Source organism: Ascaphus truei, chromosome 2, assembly GCF_040206685.1.
Source record: "Ascaphus truei isolate aAscTru1 chromosome 2, aAscTru1.hap1, whole genome shotgun sequence".
NCBI classification, from domain to species: domain Eukaryota; kingdom Metazoa; phylum Chordata; class Amphibia; order Anura; family Ascaphidae; genus Ascaphus; species Ascaphus truei.
The window spans coordinates 135172691-135190034 of NC_134484.1; the positions used below are offsets into that span (position 1 = coordinate 135172691).

Sequence of the window (17344 nt, forward strand, 5' to 3'; positions counted from 1 at the left end):
AACCCACCCCCCTCCTGTCCACTGTCACCCCCCTTCCTGTCCACTGTCACCCCCCCTCCTGTCCACTGTCACCCCCCCTCCCGTCCACTGTCCCGTCCCCCTCCCGTCCACTGTCCCGTCCCCCTCCCGTCCACTGTCCCGTCCCCCTCCCGTCCACTGTCCCGTCCCCCTCCCGTCCACTGTCCCGTCCCCCTCCCGTCCACTGTCCCGTCCCCCTCCCGTCCACTGTCCCGTCCCCCTCCCGTCCACTGTCCCGTCCCCCTCCCGTCCACTGTCCCGTCCCCCTCCCGTCCACTGTCCCGTCCCCCTCCCGTCCACTGTCCCGTCCCCCTCCCCCGTCCCCTGTCCCGTCCCCCTCCCCCCCACTGTCCCGTCCCCCTCCCCCCCACTGTCCCGTCCCCCTCCCCCGTCCCCTGTCCCGTCCCCCTCCCCCCCACTGTCCCGTCCCCCTCCCCCCCCACTGTCCCGTCCCCCTCCCCCCCACTGTCCCGTCCCCCTCCCCCCCCACTGTCCCGTCCCCCTCCCCTCCCCCCGTCCCCCTCCCCTCCCCCCGTCCCCCTCCCCCCTGTCCCCCTCCTGTCCACTGTCCCGTCCCCCTCCTGTCCACTGTCCCGTCCCCCTCCTGTCCACTGTCCCGTCCCCCTCCTGTCCACTGTCCCGTCCCCCTCCTGTCCACTGTCCCGTCCCCCTCCTGTCCACTGTCCCGTCCCCCTCCCCCCGTCCACAGTCCCCCCATCCACTATCCCCCCCCCGTCCACTATCCCCCCCCCGTCCACTATCCCCCCCCCATCCACTATCCCCCCCCCATCCACTATCCCCCCCATCCACTATCCCCCCCCATCCACTATCCCCCCCCATCCACTATCCCCCCCCATCCACTATCCCCCCCCTCCCCTCCTCCTGTCCACTGTCCCCACCCCTCCCCCTTTTTCCCCCCTCTCCACCCACTTCCCCCCACTTTTCCCCCCCCTCTCCTAGCGGGAAATTTAACTCACGGGCAACGCCGGGTCTCTCAGCTAGTATATGAATAAAACATACTTTGAACCTACTCACAAAAAAGAAACCTTACCATTACCCCCCCTTAGACTGAGGTAAAAGTACTTCTAATCTAATAATCTAAATAAATCTAATAATGGAATTAGTCTATTGAGATCACTTACGTGTTGTTTATTATCTGGAACCGTTCACCTTTTCTAAATGAAAGATCTTCTGTGGTTCTAGCTTCATAATCATATAAGGCCACGAAAACAGTAACACCACCTATGGAGAAGATCACAAACACACATGTAAGAAAGTTTGTGCAGCTGCAATCAGTACCAACATTGACTTACAAAGCAAATTTCTATCTTTTTTTAATCTGATCTATCCTGGGCTTCATAAGAATTAGGGCATAATTCAATATACCCAAAGCGGACGATTGTAAATCCCCCACTCAATTCAATGGGGGGGGTTTTGGGCCATCATTTCAGAGTATATTGACTCTCTTAGTGTGTTATCACAAGCTAAGTAATATGCCGTTATTTCGCCGAGCCAATAGAAAGCTGCAACAACATTGGGAGACGCCAGGAGGAATGAGAAAAGTACTGCTGCTTTAAATAATAATTTAGCCTGCAGCTGTTTCGTATGACGTGCTTCCCTTGACTTTTTCCCTACGCCTTAAGGAAGTGTCTGGTACGAGAAAGCTACCCCACCCCTCCCTCACCAAACCAGGCAGTTCCTGTGAATCCGATAACATACACCTAGAACATATCTACTTGCCTGTTATTTTAATGTGAACTACTACATATAAATGTTTTCATGCATAATTAGTGAGCATGGACACTTTCTCGTTATTTTTTATAGGCTTAAATTGGCTCACCTAAAAACACAACATATTGTAATGGTAAGAACAAAAATGTTGAAATATACATGGAAAATATTTATATGGCCTTAACAAAAAAACATTGTAAAATGTTTCATTCCAAGTGATCAATACAACCAAATAGTTTGGGCCTTTTTTTACATTCGATACACAATAATACAAAAAGACCTTTCCTACTTCCATTCGCAGCAGAAATGTTCTAACTCAATATTAATGATCGACAATGTCAGATTTTACATCTGCTTTGTGAATGTACTCCGTGCTTAAAATAGAACATTTATGTTGCCAACGTACATCAGTGTTACAGAAACAATGCGAGAGGTGGAACGGCTGCTGGGAGGCGTTTCTAGGTGAGTTTTGGAAGGTCGGAAACGAGGGTGCAGTTTGTACAAAGATTACACAGCAGTTCCAGGGGAAGGAGAAAAACACACACACACACACACACACACACACACACACACACGTAGAGGTATCAGTACCGTGTTAGCCGAGCATCAATAATCAAAAAATAAATAGATGATACCGTTCTGTGGCTAACGAAATGCTTTTTTTGTGCGAGCTTTCGAGATACACTGATCTCTTCTTCCGGCGATGTTACAATGAATGAAGCAAGCAAAAGCTATACTATAAACAGTGTCTATTGGAATGTTATCTGTGCTGGTCCTTCCCCCGGTGTGGATGTGTTTATGGCTGGAGGTGTCAAAAGGTTCCTGAAAGCAAGTGATGTAAGAGTGTGTGTGTATCTGTGTGAATAAAAATGAATGGAGAGCCCACAGTATATACAGTGCTTTACAAAAAGGTGTGTGTGGAGTGGGAGTGGCTATAAATGGTGTGGGTAGGTGTGGAAATGTGAGAGATTGTAGCACAATTAAAAGTGTGTGTGGATACTATGTGGTGTGTGTGTGTGTGTGTGTGTGTGTGTGTGTGTGTGTGTGTGTGTGTGTGTGTGTGTGTGTGTGTGTGTGTGTGTGTGTGTGTGTGTGTGTGTGTGTGCCAAAAGGAGTGGTCGTGGCTAAATGTATACAACAAAAAACAGACAATTGTCTGTTTTTTGTTGTAATGTTTTCTTACATCTCATTTTTCCTTCAACTAGTAAATGCATAACTTGCCTTTATTCTGTTTATGGGACACAAAAAAAAGTGACCCCTAAACACCCTCCACCTGTCTGCACAACAATAGTTTGCTGGCAACCGCGGACATCTTGGGAGTAACCAAGCTCCACCTTTTCAAACATCTCTATAGTCTACACAGGACCACTGAAGCAAATACATCACCAAACTCCTAATCATTTTTATTTTACTCCAACATGAATTTTGTTACAGCTTTTTTAGGTTGTTTTCTGTCTGTGTAGTTAATGTAAGTCACTAAACAGTACTTCAAAAACAAAATTGCCTGAATTCTCAACTGAGGATATTTGGATCAAATTGACAAACCAATATTGGGTGTTTGGTAGATTGCGCTGCAGAATACCTAGAACGCCACATCTAATGGTTCTGCCATTCTTCCCTGAGACAGACAGCCTCCATTCTCCTGTGGCACAGAAAGAAACGGAGCCGCCCAAGGTCACCAGGTGGTCAGAATAGAATTCAAACCAAGTTCACATATTGTATTTCTGCAGATCATGTATAAGCACAGGAGAGGTCATTTGGTTAGTGACACTGGGTGATTTACTCAAACAACTTCTGTGGACAAATGATAGTTTCAGGGCTATATGGTAATTAACAACTGAAAGGTATTGATGGTTGACAAATAAGGTTTCGTAGAAGGATGGTAATCAATAAGTAAGCCGTAAACAAATTTGTTTAAAATTAATAAATATATATATAAAAACATATATATATATATATATATCATACATATATACACATAAATATATATATACATATATATATATATATACATACATATATATTTTTTTAAACATACCGGTTAAACGGTTAAAATAATAAAAAAAATAAAAAACTACAGTAACAATTCATTGGACCACTCAATAAATGTGAACATAGACAAACATTGTTAGCAAGTTAAATACCCCGATGCCTTCTAAAATCTAAATGGCATATCAAACTAGCCTCTTTTTCCCTTCAATTCTCTATTAAAATGTGGCCATGACTAGTGTTGCAGCCAGATGTCTTACATTTAAAAACGGCAATAAATATATAAAATGCTTACTGTGTTTGTAATTAAATGTTCTTCTGCCAGTGACCTGTTTATGGGTTATATAAGGGCAGGGGTGGACAAAAATATATAAAACTTAGAAGCCAGAAGTTTGAGTTAAGGGTTGGTATCTTTTGGGGGACGGGGAGCGTTTAAGGGATTGGTTGAGCAGAGGTGTGTTTGTGGCAGGTGTGTTGAATGAGGGAAAGGTTTTTTGGGGGGGCTGGGCAGAGATGTTGAGCAAGCGGAAGAGAGTTTCTCAGGGGCAGGACACACTGACAGACTTGCAAAGGGTTTAAAGTGTAGTTCTGGGGTGGGTGGTAAAGATGTAGTCCAAGGAGGAGGTAGGAATGGAGGTACAGGTCACTGGTCCTTGCCTGTCACGGAAGAGAAGATCATGTATGCTTGGATGCAGCTGCTGCATGTGGTCCTTCACAGAGCTGCCAAACGCTCCCCTCCTCCTCCCTAACTTTGTTCCCAACGCTCTGATGCAGAAAGAAGCGCGGACCCACAAGAGAGGGAAGAGGGGAGCACATCTGACCGCTCCATGAGAGAGACGCAATCCTCTCCCCACAACAATGCTTTTTTTACCTGAATCTGACATCTACTGTATATGTATTTTTAATAATGTTCTAAAGCTAGTATGTGAACATGGTGAGCTGAGAGTTTGATTTCTCCCTTTAGTCTGAAGTCACTTTGTGTGCTGCAAGTGCTTACACAATGTCTTCTTTTCATTGTAAGTTTATTAATGGAGTTATTTCACAATCCCAGATTAAACCATTATTAAGAGCGCTCATATATTCGCCCGTTTCTAGTTTTCAAATGCTTGCACAGCCATAGCCACCTGTCCCCGTCTTATCTTTACTAGTTCTCTGATAACAGGGTGGGGAACAGGGTGGGGAAAAGGGTAAAAGAAAACAGTTGATTAACAAACACTTCCCTGTACAGGGGCCCCTAAGAAATTCACCTTGTAATACATTTCCAGAAAAATAAAAGCAGCCAACTCCCTGCTATTATTGATAGATTTATTTAAGGAAGCCAATTAGACGTTTACATTCTTTACAAAAGTCTGTTTTCTGGCCGGCTATTAGGGATTTGACCTCTAAGCCCTATATTTTAGGGACAGCCGACAATGCAATATTCAGGCATGAATACGCACAATACCAGCTTACCTGTTAACCCGCCTGGGTAAGGAACTGGCACAGATGAAAACAAAGATGATGCTCCTCCAAAAGGCGTCATCCCCGATGACCCCCCAAACGGTGTCATCGAATGACTGTTAAAGTTTGTTGATGGTCCTTTGACTGCAGGGGACGGGGTTGGAAGCGTCGGGTCACCTCCATATTGGCTGTTGTGTGCACTCAGAGGGTCAGGCTTGTTTTCAGTTCTGTATTTTATAGATGGACCTTTGTCCTCCTTGCTTTTAATACACCCCATGATACCTACAGAAAAAGAAAAAAAGATCAGAAACGTATACTACACAACTAGAAATATATTTGGAAGCAAAAGCGCAATCTTAGCTTGATTTGCTACATAGTTCTTAATTCAAGCATAATGTGGTTCACTTGTTAAAATGTGACTTTTCAAAGCTCCAGTACCGCTTAACAAACACTTGAGTCTTACTAAATTGAACAAAATCTGCTATGTAACATTAACATATTTTAAATGTCTTCATTAACTTTGACAACCAAGGCTTAGAATTGTAACAGAGGCAAGACATATATAGATTATATTTTATCTCTATATCTACTTTCTATCAATGCAAAATGGGATTGTGCTAATCGAACATTTATATAGTAACAGTTCCAAAGTGATTCTGGACGAGTTATAAAGCATTTTATTTTTTGAAAGATCATACAGTATTTAAATAGCATTTAAATAGCATTTGAACATTTTTGTTTTAGCCAAACCAATGCAAAACAGGAAACGGTTGCTGTTTAGAAAGGAAAGGTATACGGGGATATACTAAATAAGTATACATGGGAAGGATGTTGATCCAGGGATTAATCCGAGTCAGGAAGGAATTAACTTTTTCCCCTTCTGAGATATCATTGGATGATATGACACTGGGGTTTTTTGTTTGCTTTCCTCAGGATCAATAAGTAAGTATAGATACAGGATAAAGTATTTGCCGTCTAAATTTAGCATAGGTTGAACTTGATGGACGTACGTCTTTTTTCAACCTCATCTACAATGTAACTATGTAACTATGTAACATTTCACAGAATTGAGAGATTAGAATAAGAACGTATCCTGTCTCCTGGTGAAATACCTTAAAAATATCATTTTGGGCACTGGCAATTTAGGCCACGTCCATGGTGTTTGCGCGGCGTCACGCTAGCCTGTAGCAGGAGAGATTTTCTGTCCTGCAGGCAGACGCGATGGGCAGGCGTGTCAGTGATGTCACAGAGCTGGTTCACCCTTATTGGGCGAACCGCTCACGTGACCCTGCCGTCATGCTACCAAGACAATTTTTTTGTCTCTACAAGCATAGCTCCTGCCGACGCTCGCGCACACACGCAGCAAAGACGTTCTCATTGCCGTAATGTAACTCATCGCGCAGCATGCGCGCGCACTCGCCAGCGCTGCATCACCACGGACGAGGCCTAACCCGATCACTGCAAACATGGAATTGTATTTTGAATTCATGATTTCTTTTAGAAAGAGAGGTCAATAGAACACGCCACATATGTTCTCCCCTATTGTGCACCCCCCAGCTTGGCTTTACAATATCCATCACACAAACACTGGTGGAATCCTTCTGGAGGATGCCCATATTACCAAATATGTCAACTATGATGGAGACACGCCTTCCCTTCCTCCCTTTTGTTTGCAATTACTGACTTGGCGGCCATATTGTCCTCCTTGACATGAATACTTTATTTGGGGCTAACCTGGAAACTGAAACGAACAATGCAGTTAAACCCTGTGGGAACACGGAGAGCAGTGGTCGGCAACATGATATACTTTAAGGGTCAAGGGAGAGAGGGAGGGAACGAAGGGGATGGGAAGAGATAGAGGGGGAGAAGCATGCGAGGGGGAGAAGCAGGTAAAGTAGGTGGGGAGCATGTGGGAGATAAGCAGGTGAGGAGGGAGCATGTGGAATCCTGAAATATTCTGTTGATTGTGTTTACTTCATTGTACTAGCAAACAGAAAACAAGGATTGTTTTAAATTGCTGTGTTTAAGATTGTGTTGTGGTGAAGAAAGCACTTAGCACTGGGTCGGAAGCACTTATTCACTGTACTGCATGCATTTCATCTCATTCTTTTGTTGCGTCTTTTACTGCTGTAAAGCAATATGTGCAAGTATGGCACTATACAAATAAAAACCACACACACACACAAACAAACCACACACACCACACACACAATTAGTTGGTGGCAAATTTGGCTTAAAATTCACTAAACCATTTTTGCCCCGCAAACTAGCAAACAATATGTTCAGCTTGTCTTGCAAAGCTATTAAAATCACAACTGAAAATATAAGGAAAGAAAAGCCTCTGTAAATGTTGTTTAAATCCCTGTTATGGCTGAGCTGTCAGCTCTTGCTTATCTTGGTCACCAGTATTAAAAAAAATCCCTGCAAACTCTGCTACGGGCAACTGCTGAAAAGTAAAGCCACGTTCCTGATATACTGGCAAATCCACAATCCCTATTGACACTAGTGTTCCTGCACAACAGGACTGACCAGGTCTTGCAAGAGATATGAAGGAGGCGAATAGATCAAGGTGCTGCCAGAAAAATGAGGTAAAATCAATTTATTAAAAACTACATAAAAGAACATGAACTAAACAAAATTAGCTCCTCCTCCCACGCGTTTCACACCCCATGTGGAGCTTTATCAGCTTTTTTTTTTAAAGCGCCACAGGGGGCGTGAAACGCAAGGGAGGAGCTAAAAAAAAAAATTCATGTAATTTAATAATTTGATTTTACCTAATTTTTCTGGTGAGTTTCCTCCGTTTTTTCCTCTGAGCGGCAGTACCTTGATCTATTCACCTCTTAATTTTGCTACTTTGGATCGAGTGGGTGCCATTGGGGATTGTGGAGGTGATTCTGGAGGAGCAGCAGAATTGATCTACACAGATCAGCTGGAACCATAAATGACGGTGCACAATCGTGCGTAATGCTACTCCGCACCGACTGCAGTCTAAATCAAGGGGCTACGGCTAGGCCCCCGCTGCAGTCGGCGGCGTGTGCGAGGCCGCGTGTGCGCCTCCCACCAGCCCCATTCCTCCTCCCTAGCTGTCTCCAGTGGCGCCTCGCTCCCCGGCTCCCTGCGACGCGTCAGCCAGATGGTGATCCTGTGCAGTGACGCGTCACGTGGTGCGCCAGGGAGCAAATGAAGAGGGGAGATCGTCGGCATGGGGGTGTATCCTTCCTCAACAGCTTTGTAATGAAGTAGAATTTTGTTGTATTGTTAAAGCAGCAGTACAGCCCTGGTGAACGCATCTGTAAGGTTTATATGAGCTATGCCCATGGTTGAGTGTAAGATCTTTTCCTATTGCTTTATTGTGCTTTGGTTCCTGTCCCTTGGATTTGGTACAATTACACTTAAACTCTGAGTCAGTGTCCTGCAGAGTGTTTTAGTGACAGTAACTTTTACTGCACAAACGTGAGACACTCCGTCACCTACACCTATCAAGAGGGGAGATCGCCGGCAGCCTGGCATGCACAGGGGAGGGGGGTGGATCTGTAACCTGCAGAAAGTGAATGTAATCTCTCACAGAAGAAGCCCTTTAATAAAAGGAAAAAAGAACAAAGTCCCTGCTCTCCCGACGCGCGGCTGTTTACACCTCACCTGTGAGAAATGATTTACACTTTCATGTCGACTTGAAATTCAGATGTTTAAAAAAGGCTCAGGCACACTATAAAAATTCTTAAACGCTTCAGGATTATGGCTTCTTGAAAAACCTTCCTCTTCTGTGCATGTAACTCTGTCTACAGTATGTGGTAGAGAAGTGAAAGGGAGACTGCACAGCCCGCTTAGACCACGCCCCCATCATGGCCACGCCCACCCACGCGCCTGAGAACTCTGCATACAGACCGCAGTCTAGCGCTGTGCATGGGCCGCCAGGACGCCAGGCGCGCTTACAGTGGGACCCTAGCCTAAGGCCTCGGGCATGGTCAGCGCCTAAGCTGAGGCGCGCTCTCGCTTACCAGTGAGCCCCTACAGCCGCAATGAGAGCGGCTTTAGCAGGGGCTCGCGCATGCTTCCACAAGCATGCGGAAGCGTAGGTCTTATCCAATATTTTAGTTTCAAGCGCTCAAGGAAGCGCAGGGCAAGTCACGTGAGCGGTTCGCCCAATGAGGGCGAACCAGCTCCGTGACGTCACTGGCCGCCCCCCGACACGTCCCTGGATGGCGCGCGAACCGAGGCCAGGGAAAGCACCCGCTTTCCCTCAGCCTCAGCGCGCCTCGCACGGCTGCTGCAACCCTGGATGCAGCCTGAGAACTGAGGCAGACACCCGGTGAGAATTCTCTCAACCCTATACTGGTATCCATTATTTGCCCTCTCTATCACTAGCTGCATTATCACTGACCTTTTAAACCCCTTCACATAGACTCCGGTCTAATTGCTGTATTATTTTACAATCTGCACTTATAGGCTTGTCTTATAGTTGGCGCGCTAGCGCGCGTGTGCTAATGCTCGTGCATCACACACTTTGTGTGTGTACAGGTCTGTGCTGTGCTGTGAGCGACAGCATAATGACACGTACTCACCATGGTTTACTTTAACTACTGATATCTGGAAGAAGGAGGGGTTACTCGGGTTGTAAAGTGCTTAATAAAAAAAAACATTTGCAGTGTATTGTCATTTTTAAAACTTTTAATGATTAAAATAGTTGTAATTTGAATGGAAACCTAGGAGCGAACCTATGCGCAATTCAGCTAGTTTTTCTCAATCTGTTTTCCAGATCATCCAAATGTTTTAAATCTCCATCTATTAAATTCAGGCACGAAAGATGTAACTGTAAATTTATTGTTATTTGGAGCAGTTCAGAAAGGACACAAAATACAAAGTAATTGCAGCCTCACTGTGATTGGCTAATAGAGCGTGACGTGCAACGGCAGCAGCGCGAAAAGATACTTTCCAGGTCTTTCCTCCGATCTGCCGGCTCAACGCGCAGCTGAAGTATAGAACGCCAGGCATGGACAAAGCCAATTCTAATTGACACTGTAGCGCACACGCGCACTATATTACAGGCCTTAAGAGTTTCTATTCGGTTTTTGTTTTTGCTTACAAGAGATATGGTCAATTTAAATGGCTTCCAAGTCTGTGATAAACACAAGCTTTCGGTGTCAGGACACATCATTGCCGCCGATTGCTGATTTATATCATTATTTCAAATTAGCATGCACGTGTATGGAAAGCCTTTCATTCATAGAGCATTAATAACAATGTTGAATACCGGTTTTGCCGAAAGATTGGTCGAAATTAGCTAGGCTGCACAGATTCGTTGTTTACTCCTAAAATGTGGCGTGGCTTGGGTTTTCTAAGTAGGTTGATAGTCACCAAGCTGGGTCTTAACTGAGAAAAGCTCCTAATACTGTATTACATTAAAACAACTGCAAACTAAACCCTACTATAATTAAGAACATCTGTCCTGATGTTACTGGCAGAGAAGCTAAAACAAGAATGCATAATCTCTCCCTGGCAGTACCAACCTTCAAGGGGCTTTCAGCTGCCTTTTGGGTGGATTCTTTCCCCACACAAATAGGATTCATGCTTTGCCACACTATTGCTTGCGTCTTCCTGAGGGTAAGCAGTAACATAAAAAAAAAAAGTTTGCAGTGAAGACAATCATGTTCTGTAAATTCCCAATAAATACATAAAAACTTGAGGCCATAGTCAGAATTGTGATAAAAGTAAAAGAATTGTCAAACCTTGCCAACCATTACTCATCTTTGCTTCACTGCTTTTAAAATGTAGGCCCAGTGCCTGACTACAAAAAGCATGACAAGTTATACTTCACATACAATACTAATTATTTTTATAAAACATAAATTAGATCATTGGATGGGGCACCATCTTGGAGGTCGAGGGAAAGGTTATTCTCCCGTTTAAAAATATAACAAACTTAACTGTTCTTATTTTTATGCAGAATTATTCTCTTGCAGTCTTTAGATGCAGTACCCCAAGCCTATCCAGAACTGAAGTGTCTGTACATGAAATTGTTTTAAAGTGCAGATTTCCACCACAATTCGGGGTTCTTCTTTGAAAGGAGCAGTGATCTCTAGAAAGCCTTGTAAAGCAAACCATTAGAAAAGGTGCCACAACAAGTTCAATGAAATGCAGTCACTAACATTGAAAACTGCTTGTGAAAGCATCAGAACAGAGCTGAACCTCCGTCATTTCAGTTCCGGGGACCCCCTGCTTCCCGAGATACATACCGCCATAGTGGGTGCCGGCAGCAGCTCCGCAGATTTAAAGGTCCCGGTCACGCGGGCCAATATGAAGCCGCAAGGGATGACATCGCGGCTTCCTATTGGTCTGCGTGACGGGGGACATTTAAGCCGCTGTTGCGATAGCTCCCCATAGCCCAGCCGGACCCGCTACCGGCACCTCCTATGGAGGTAAGTACTTCGGGAAGCAGGGGCTCCCCGGAGCTGAACCCCGTTAATTTCAGCATGGTCATTGTACGGAGCACAGCGATACACTCTCTCTCTCTAGTAGTGTCATACTACTATGGCTCACGGTTATACAGCAGCCCCATACATTGAGCTTGCAGATAATAAAATGCAACACAGCACTCTTAGGCCGAGTCCATAGAAGGACAGGCCGTGCTGAGCCGTGCGGACGCTCCGCGCTTAGCCCCTGCATCCTCAATGAGGATGCCTTTAGAGGGGGCTCACGCGAGCGTCCGCAGGCGTGCTGAGACGCTGGAGTTTTCAGCCGAGCGCCAAGCTGTTTTTCAGCGCGCTGTCGGCTGAAAACATCCAATCAGCGCTGAGCTGCGTCAATGTCACGGCGCCGTGACGTCAGAGCCGTGACGTCGACGTCAGTGCGTCGCGGGCGATTGGCCCAGCGACGTCACTGCCCCGTCTCCCTCAGTCTCCCCCCGCCTCCGATCGCGCCCGCTGGCTCGCCTGCGGCATGAAATCGCGCAGATTTCAGCAGGCGAGCCTCAGCGTCAGCGCGGCTCGGAACTCCTCACCCCTCTATGGCCCGGGCCTTACAAAGGCAAACGCATGTTGTGTTTTTGTACGTGCTTGGAGTGTATGTTTTGTGTACTAAGATTTAGAACAAATGATTCTTTACAGTATTGGAGCAATAAGCTGTAAGGTATGTTCCAGAACCAGAACATCTCCTCTAGAATAGCACCACTTAGTAAAAACGTACACTTTCAATAAAAAGTACTACAGCCTACAAAAGAACACAGGCGGAGATCCAGTAAGCACCAATTCAGGATCTCACATCACTATCCAGTGTTACCATTGATGCCAGTCAACGTCGGCTCGGCGTGCGATACCCACGCTTTGGTGCTTCATGAATCTCCCCCCATAATGTGGGATACAAAGTTTCTATGCAGACAAGATTCATGTACCTGGGATATGCCGTGGACCTATTTTTAGCACCGTGCCCAGAAAAACTATCCTGAGACTTCTCAGTTAAGAGGATTACGTCTAATTAGAAAAGCCGTCTACAGCCATTTAGTATGTAAACACGCACGTTAACAGTTAGTGTGCATATACGGTAGTGGCGATTTTTGACTCAGAAAGTGCATGACAATGAGGCATTTAAGAATCCACCAATGATCAAGAAAGCTTCATTTACCAACTTCAAAGTGTTAGCAGATACGTTGAAGTTTGCGGAAGCTGTGCTGCAAGTTTAATGTCATATTTAAAGCCTCAACAGCAGTACAGCTGCTACAACAGGTTCGCCCAAAACAAGGCATGTCACGGTTTGAATCTACGCAAGGCGACAGCTGTGGCACTGTTGTCAAAATCATCCGGTTAGTAGAGTCAAAGAGGGTTTTACCTAGAATGCTCCATGGTGTCATTGGAAACTGGAGCGCTCCATTTTTTCCCCATTCGTATTTTTGCTTTAAGAATTTGAAACACATTTGTAAAGCAAAAAAAATTAAAAAATACAAAATGTTTTGCCTTATCCCCTTTGAGTGCTGAAGTGGTTGCGGCACCTGAGTGATCACGTCAACGCTCTGTCACGGATGATGGAAGGGAGTCATCCCCCTACGGTTCGCCATCCGTGTAGAATGCATCCTGCCCTCTCCCCAAGCAAAACAAAATGTGTTTTTTAACTACATCTTGGGCCTCTCAAGGGGCTAAACATATTTATATGTCAAGTGTTGCAAGAGGCTGTTGTGGCATTAAATGTGCACTAAACATCTTTTCGCATCAATAACATAAAATTGAAGCAGGGGGTCTTCTGAGCTGAACCCCATTCATTTCAGCTCTGGGGACCCCCTGCTTCCAGATATACTTACCTCCGTAGTAGGTCCCAGTGGCCACTCCGGCTCGGCTGGCAGGGATCGTGTAATGGACGCTTCTCAAGGCTCCCATTCCCTGCGGGCCAATAAGAAGCCGTGATGTCATCCGGTGAAGCTTCCTATTGGCTCGTGTGACCGAGCTACAGGTACAGAGAAACTTGGCCATGATACCGGCACCACCTTCCGAGGTCTGCATCTCTGGAAGCAGTGGGTCTCCGGAGCTGAAATTAATGGGGTTCAGCTCTGGAGACCCCCTACTTCAAACCTAGGGTAACTACATTTTAAAAAAGCGCATGAATTGCTCTTTTAAACCCTGAGGCATGATGTGATACAATTCTCAATATAATGGAATTCAAATCTCTCCCAATAAAAGGATGCAATCTACAAACACACATATAGGTCGGCTAGGAAATACTACTATATTTCTAATTAAAAGTATTTGTGGGGGAAAATAAATAAATAAACATGCATCATAATCTCCTCTTGTATCAGTAAAAAAAAGTTGCAGAAATACTGAATAACAGCAATTCAGGTACTTAAAGCCTGTGCTTTCCTAATACCCAGAAGGAAAAAGACTAGAACTACATGGTTAACAGGTGCTCCTTTAAAGAGCTTTTTCTCCCAAGCGGTATTTTAAAGACTGACATTTAGGGCGCCGCCTGTTACTATAGAACAATTCCCAATAGCAATGGCAGTGACAGAGGCATGTAACGTTACCCTCAATTTTAGGTGGTTGGATGAGGGGCTAGATATATCGCATTACATTTTGAGATCAATCCACAAGGAACATTCTCTCGTAACATCCCTTGGACATTTGTCCTCAGGAATGTCAACAGCAGGTGTGAACACACCATTTTATTCAATGCCTTCTGCGGTGAAAGGGACTTTAAACTCCCACCTGGCAAGAGATTGAAATGTTAAGATTTGTTTTTTTTTGATTACCTTTTTACTTACAATTTTTGTTGTTGTTAAAGGGCTTTTTCTTGTATGAAAAACCAGCGAGAACAGAACATGGTTATGCTCTTGTTTTGATATTAACTATTAAGATATTAGATGTACAAGAAGTAATTATCATTAATTACCAAGCAGGACATTCCATGTATTTCTTCTTTAAATGGCCTGACACCGTGGTGCCACCGCCTGTCTTTCAAGCAAAAGGTTAAAGGGGCAAAAGAGCTATAATCCAGTTGCCCTTCAATGAAAAATACTTTCATATATACAGTAACTCCCAATAATGGGAATTCGCTTCAATGAACTCAAATAATTTGCAAAAGAAAGCAATCTTTTGTGGGGCAAATACAAAACATACATATAGAGCAGGTCCAGTCCTTCCGAGCCCCCAACAGGTAAGGGGTTAAGGATATCCCTGCTTCAGCACAGGTGGCTGAGGCAGTGACTGAGTCATCTGTGCTGAACCAGGGATATCCCCAAAACCTTGTTCTTTTGGTGGCCCTTGAGGATTGAAGTGGGCCACCCCCGATATAGAAACAGATGCACATACGTAGAGATACACACAGATGTACACACACAGATGTACACACACACCTACGCGCTGTCTACAAGTCTCGCGAAACTGAATGAGAGAGGGATGCTACCTGGAGTGATGAACAGGCTGCGTCTGAGGACTGGAGTATGCATGTAAAACTTATTTTATTGCAGCATTAAATAATTCCCCTCCAACACAAGCAGTAATACAAATATATCCAGAAAATGCTGAGGAAAGAATTATGTTTTTCACTATTCTGTAAATTCACCATTATTCAATAAGGCATCTCCACAAAAAGAAACTTCTGCAAATGTTTGTGGTAAAAAAATAATAAAATACCAAGCCCCTACTTTTAATACCAAATTGTTGAAAATGTATGGCACGTGTGCGGGTCACTATACTCCTATAAATACCTGGCGAGATATATTTTGCCTCCACAAAGGATTGGCCAAGACTTGAGATATATATTTTTTTTTTTGCAATTGTGCATGTTCTTTTTATAGAACGTTTATCCTGGCAGATAGATTTAGAAGTAATCAACATGTTCCGATTAATGTTTTGGTTGGCAGCACTGCTGAGGTGTCCTGCAGTGGCTTGATAGTTATGAGCTGTGATGGTTATACAGTATTTGTGCCTAGTTCTTCAATCTAACTGTTCAAGGATTGAAATATAATCGACTATTATTCCATTTGTCCAGCTTGTATGGCTTTTTTTGTAAACACAACGTGGAAACAGGACTGAAGCAGGATGAAAGGCAACAAAAACATGAAATGACTATGTAACGAAAGTTGTTATTAAAGGTAACATCACAACACTAGATTTTTATTTTATTTATTATTAATGCTTTGGTATAATTAAATATGCTTACAGAATTATCATTGACAAGCTGGTAGAAGAGTATACATATTGTTGTGTTTTGCAACTATTTGAATGGCCGTCTGTAATTGTATGTATTTGTTCGCAATAAATGTAAAAATGTTACTTTTTTGTGAGCGTAATGAAGGTGGAGTTGCCAAGCTGCATCTACTAGGATCACGCTTTAAAAGCAACAGTCCAGTTTTATTTTTTTATCCTTACTAATATGTGCATCAATACAATGAGTAATTAGCTAAATTGCCAATCGATCGGCGAAAACTCAGCTTGGGAGTTCACTAAATGGCTGTCAGTGCAGCAGAAGAAGACCAAAGATGCAAAGTTCTGTGGGGAAGATCATGTGACCAGGCAGTCACTAGATACAATTGGTACACTGCTAGAGAGAGGGCAGGCCCAAACGGGTGTGTCAGAGTCTGTTTCAGAAGAGGAAGGGGATGTGACTTTGTAAATGGTTGCTATTGAAACAAAAAAAAATGCTTGTTACATTATAATACATTAAAAATGTAATTTCAAATTTATTTTTTTAAATGATACAAGTACTTTCTCATAGTACCAAAAATCAAAACACTCTTGGTCATTTATATTTAAAAAAACCCACGCAAGATATTGCTTGGATTGCAGCTTTAAATACTGCTTCATGGCAATACATGACTAGCTCAAGGTCTATTGTAATGGCATTATGTACAGTACTGTGAGATAGGTATCGTAAACAATGCTAAAAATAACCTCACTAATGGATTCAGACAGTCAAATGTCTTCTTTGTTGGGGAGCTTTTTAACAAATGTGAAAAAATTGACCACGGCCATTGGTGTGAGATTGAGAGAAATATATATATATATATATATATATATATATATATATATATATATATATATATATATATATATATATATAGATATGATGTGTGAGGAATGGGTACCATGCACAAATAAGCATTAGCAACTGTGCTCAAACTGACTCACAAGCTGTGTGCTACTGGCCTTTCACCCTCTGAGTCAGTATTCTTTCAAAATATCTACAAGGACACACAAAACATGCATCACTCCTCTGGAAAGGAAGTGACCAAATGCCATACTGTTTGTTTTGGCTTCTTGAGTGCTCACAAGATACCTTGTTTTTCAGATCACAGCATTGTACAAGAGTGAGGAGCATCCACTCCTGTGAACTGAGATAAGGAGAGGCAGCAACTTTTTCCAATTTATGATAATGTTGCCAACACTGCAGCTCACAAGGAAAACAGAAGAGTGACTAACCCCATAGCTGTGATACAATATTGCATTTTATACGTTTTCAGATAATTGGCAATTCAAAATACTTCATGTGCAGTACGCAATAAGGATATTGAAATAAAAATAATCGATCCGGGAAAAAAAATATATATATCCACTTTTAGCAGAGAGATGAAGGCACAACGTGAAGTAAACGGAGAACAGAAGAACTTAACAGAACATCAAACTTGATTTACCAAGCACAATTTAAGTTGCATTAAAGCGGCGACTCTGGTGATTATCGGCTG

General features: G+C 43.7%; 1 protein-coding gene across 2 annotated transcripts in view; it reads right to left on the bottom strand.

Moving 5' to 3' along the window:
• The window catches only part of YES1 (YES proto-oncogene 1, Src family tyrosine kinase), a 55301-nt gene that overhangs the window by 17863 nt on the left and 20094 nt on the right, over positions 1 to 17344 (bottom strand). The window contains exons 2-4 of one of the 2 annotated variants that reach the window (XM_075585250.1): positions 10686 to 10773; positions 5191 to 5460; positions 1161 to 1260 (exon numbers count right to left, since the gene is read on the bottom strand). In XM_075585250.1, the coding sequence (XP_075441365.1) occupies positions 1161 to 1260; positions 5191 to 5455 (365 nt within the window). In that variant the 5' untranslated portion in view covers positions 5456 to 5460; positions 10686 to 10773. The remainder of the gene's footprint in view (positions 1 to 1160; positions 1261 to 5190; positions 5461 to 10685; positions 10774 to 17344) is intronic. The other variant, XM_075585249.1, reaches the window with a different exon arrangement.